This window comes from Falco cherrug, chromosome 9, assembly GCF_023634085.1.
Source record: "Falco cherrug isolate bFalChe1 chromosome 9, bFalChe1.pri, whole genome shotgun sequence".
In the NCBI taxonomy this organism is placed as follows: Eukaryota; Metazoa; Chordata; class Aves; order Falconiformes; family Falconidae; genus Falco; species Falco cherrug.
This window is the reverse complement of record NC_073705.1, coordinates 18,646,432-18,649,517: the sequence shown is the minus strand read 5'-3', so window position 1 is coordinate 18,649,517 and position 3,086 is coordinate 18,646,432. Positions and strand designations below refer to the sequence as shown.

The window sequence follows — 3,086 nt, the reverse complement described above, 5'->3', positions numbered from 1 at the left end:
CCAAATCAAAACTAACAATTAATTACACAATTTCAGTATCAGTCTGTACTTGAACTCTGTCTTCCCTTTTAGTTTTTTTTACCAAACAACGGAACGTTTTGTTGAAGATTATGAGTTGCCCCAGCCAAACAAAGTCTTGCATTATTTTATTATAGAACAGACAACATGATCGATTTGACATGGCACCATACCAGTCCCACCTGCAAATCAGAGGGCCTAAATCACAAGCTTCAACACTGAAGTTATATTTGATCCTTACCAATGTATTGTGTATTAACAAGGTATTTTGCTGCAGACTTCTTCCTCATTCTACAGCCGCCTTGTACAGCAGCAGGAATTAAAAACATTTTGAGAGGAACCAAACTGTGTATACATACACGTATGAGTCATGAGATTACTATCAATTTTAAGTTGGCTCAATGTCTGGGCCTGAGCACTTTTTCATAGTGGCTCAGAAGTTAGGCAGGAAGCTTATACTTGAGGAAAAATCACCCCCTAACCGTGAGAAAAGGTATTTACATGCCTTCCTAGAAGATGGTATTTCACAGCAAGGACCTGACTCCCCACTGTGGCTAGCTGAACAATACACTGCAGAAACCCTAAGACCGCAAGACCCGAGAACCTCATGAACAAGGTCAGCTGATGGCTGAGTTGGGTGGGTTTTGCTCTGGAAACAAAGGCATAATCAGGATCCGTACAGCAGTGCTGACAGACACCACTTGACATCAAACGCTCACTCAAGTCTGCTTTTCACCTTCTCGCCAAAGACTCCAACTTTAATTGCTCATCTGCGGTCCCTTTAGTAAAGCACATTACACATAACGTGTTATCTGAGGAAACCTCTTCAGGAGCTTATTCACTTTGCTTGAAGTTAGGTTTCCCCTGGCTGTCACTGTGTCCTCCTTATTCTGAGCCTTGCGCTCCTTCTGAAAGAGAAAAGAAACCTCAAAATATTACCTCAGTTGATTTGCAGAGCTGACACTCTCCCCCGAAGACTACTACTGACTGTACTGGCATATTTCTTTCAGAAGAATGCTGTTTCTTTAAGGAACACTTACAACAGCACTTTGCTCAATAATCACAAGGCTTTCAAAAGCTGATGACCTTTAAATGATGTAGTTAATGGCTGACTGACATCTTGCAAAGATGATACTCTTCCATGTTCTTAGTTAACAATATTATAAACATAGTAACAACTCAGGTTTTTTTTGTTTTTACTTTCTGATGTTCAATTTGATTCTTTGTAATCTACCAAGTAAATTGCAAACAATTTTTCATCCATGCTTTCAAACAGCAACAGTAAATAACTTTTTACTACATGATAGTACTGTTACTGAAAAAAAACTGAAACCAGTTTAAGGACAAGTTTAGCACACATACTTACCTTTAGTCTGCTTTTGAAACTGACTTGATTCAAGTTTATCATATAGCAGAAAACCTCTAACTTCCAAACAATATTAAATCTATTTTTGAAGGAAATTGCCTAGCCTTCAAAGTCAGAAACAGCCTAAAAGAACTCCTAATTTTCAGAGAATCCAGAATAGCTGTAGCTACCTCATGTATCCTGAAAAATTCTGTTACAAGGATTACTGAAACCACTGGTTATTCCTCTGCTACCTTGTCTCCACCCTCACCCTTGCAAGCTCAAAAACTCCTTACAGATTTATGACAGACTGGAATGTGAGAATCCTAACTTACCACTCTCCCCTACCACCATCTCGATAATGCAGGTATTGGACTGGCACCTGAATCAGCTATTTCTTTGTGAATTTTGTGAATCAGAGCAGCTGTGGAAATTCACCTACACTGTACATCTCCACAGCTACAACATAATCCACATCTCGCACTGCACAAATCACTGTTTTACATAACAGCTACAAACTGTACTCTCCCTCATTCATTCAGAACTATCATGTAATATGCAGAAAGCGATGATAATTATTGCTTCATTAGTACTGAATCTTTAAGGGACTAAAACCTAGGAGAAATCAAAAGGAACGGCCTAGGTTAGGGTCAAGTGACAGCAAGTGAGCTCTGCTTCAAGAGTCTGACAACGCAAAAAGGACTGGATGTGCCTACTGTTTCATCTTTAGTTGTAACATTCCAAACATCCAGTCCCTTCCTACAGTCCTTTATCCTTAATTCTAACTTAATTTAATTTTAATTTAGCTTCTGCATTCAAAAAGGAAGGACTTCATGCTTGATCTACAGCATCCTACACCTCTCCTAAAGCTCAAATGGATTACAACATCCATCAAATTGTTCAGAGAACATTGCCACTGTTGGCACACAAGATATGACTGGGGGTTTCCTCCTTCCCTATGATATGTCTTTAAGAACATGAAAGAGGTCTTAATTACTTCTGCCTTTGCCACGCAGTCATAGAACATCCTGATCTCGTCCGCACAGGCGGTATCATTGAAGTCATTCCGTTTCCAGCAGGCCATCATTACCGACATCTCCGTAATGCACGTCGCCTCTAGGAGGGAAAGACACAACACAGATCTCAGGTGCAGGGAATTTCACGCTAAGTGCCTCCAAAGCGCAAAATCTTCAGAGAGAAGTTTAGGATGGGGTAAAGGCAGGTGAGAAACAGCAATGCTAGAGGAAGGGTCTCATCAGCACCGTCGCCGCCACGGGACTGAATTCTGAAGGGAAACGCTACGCCGAGATGTAACAAAGTATTTTACACATGTGCTTGGCATACGGGGCATCACGAGATGCAAAGCCAGGGTCGTTGCGCGAGGAAGTGACCTCCCCAGAAGAGCCCGTGTCCCCCCGGTGTGGCACGGCACAGCGCGGCCCCTTCCCTCTGCCCCCCGCCGGGCACAGGAGCCGCGGGCAGCCCAGGGCGGGGCCGAGCGGGCCCTCCTCGCGCACTCACCTCCCGCCTGCTCCCTGCGGTTCGCCACCTTGTTAGCCAGCACCAGCGGCCGGGTGGGGCGGATAACGGGGGGACGCTTCTTCTGCCGCCACTGCCCCGACACCCACCGGATGACCCAGGCCGGGTACACGGGCGCCGCCATGTCCGTTTGCGACAGGCCGTACGGCGAGCGGGCCGTGCGCAGCGCCTGGCGGGAGCGCGC

The 3,086-nt window shown here is 44.6% G+C and overlaps 1 protein-coding gene across 1 annotated transcript; it reads right to left on the bottom strand.

The window, feature by feature from the left end:
• Positions 1 to 132: 132 nt before the first annotated feature.
• CHCHD1 (coiled-coil-helix-coiled-coil-helix domain containing 1) lies at positions 133 to 3,060 on the bottom strand. The gene is made up of 3 exons (XM_014283803.3): positions 2,885 to 3,060; positions 2,361 to 2,479; positions 133 to 926 (listed from the first exon to the last, which is right to left on the bottom strand). Exons 1-3 carry the CDS (start codon positions 3,024 to 3,026, stop codon positions 813 to 815), a joined length of 375 nt encoding a protein of 124 aa, XP_014139278.3. The 5' UTR covers positions 3,027 to 3,060; the 3' UTR covers positions 133 to 812.
• Between the last annotated feature and the right edge of the window lie 26 nt (positions 3,061 to 3,086).

What these genes read in the sequence shown, in the direction of transcription:
- CHCHD1 (XM_014283803.3), bottom strand. Translation starts at nt 3,026, where the DNA reads ATGGCGGCGCCCGTGTACCCGGCCTGGGTCATCCGGTGGGTGTCGGGG. An exon ending in CCGCAGGGAGCAGGCGGGAG is followed by an intron (nt 2,480 to 2,884) that starts GTGAGTGCGCGA and finishes TTTCCCTCCTAG; the next exon opens with AGGCGACGTGCATTACGGAG. An exon ending in ACTGCGTGGCAAAGGCAGAA is followed by an intron (nt 927 to 2,360) that starts GTAATTAAGACC and finishes TTTCTCTTTCAG; the next exon opens with AAGGAGCGCAAGGCTCAGAA.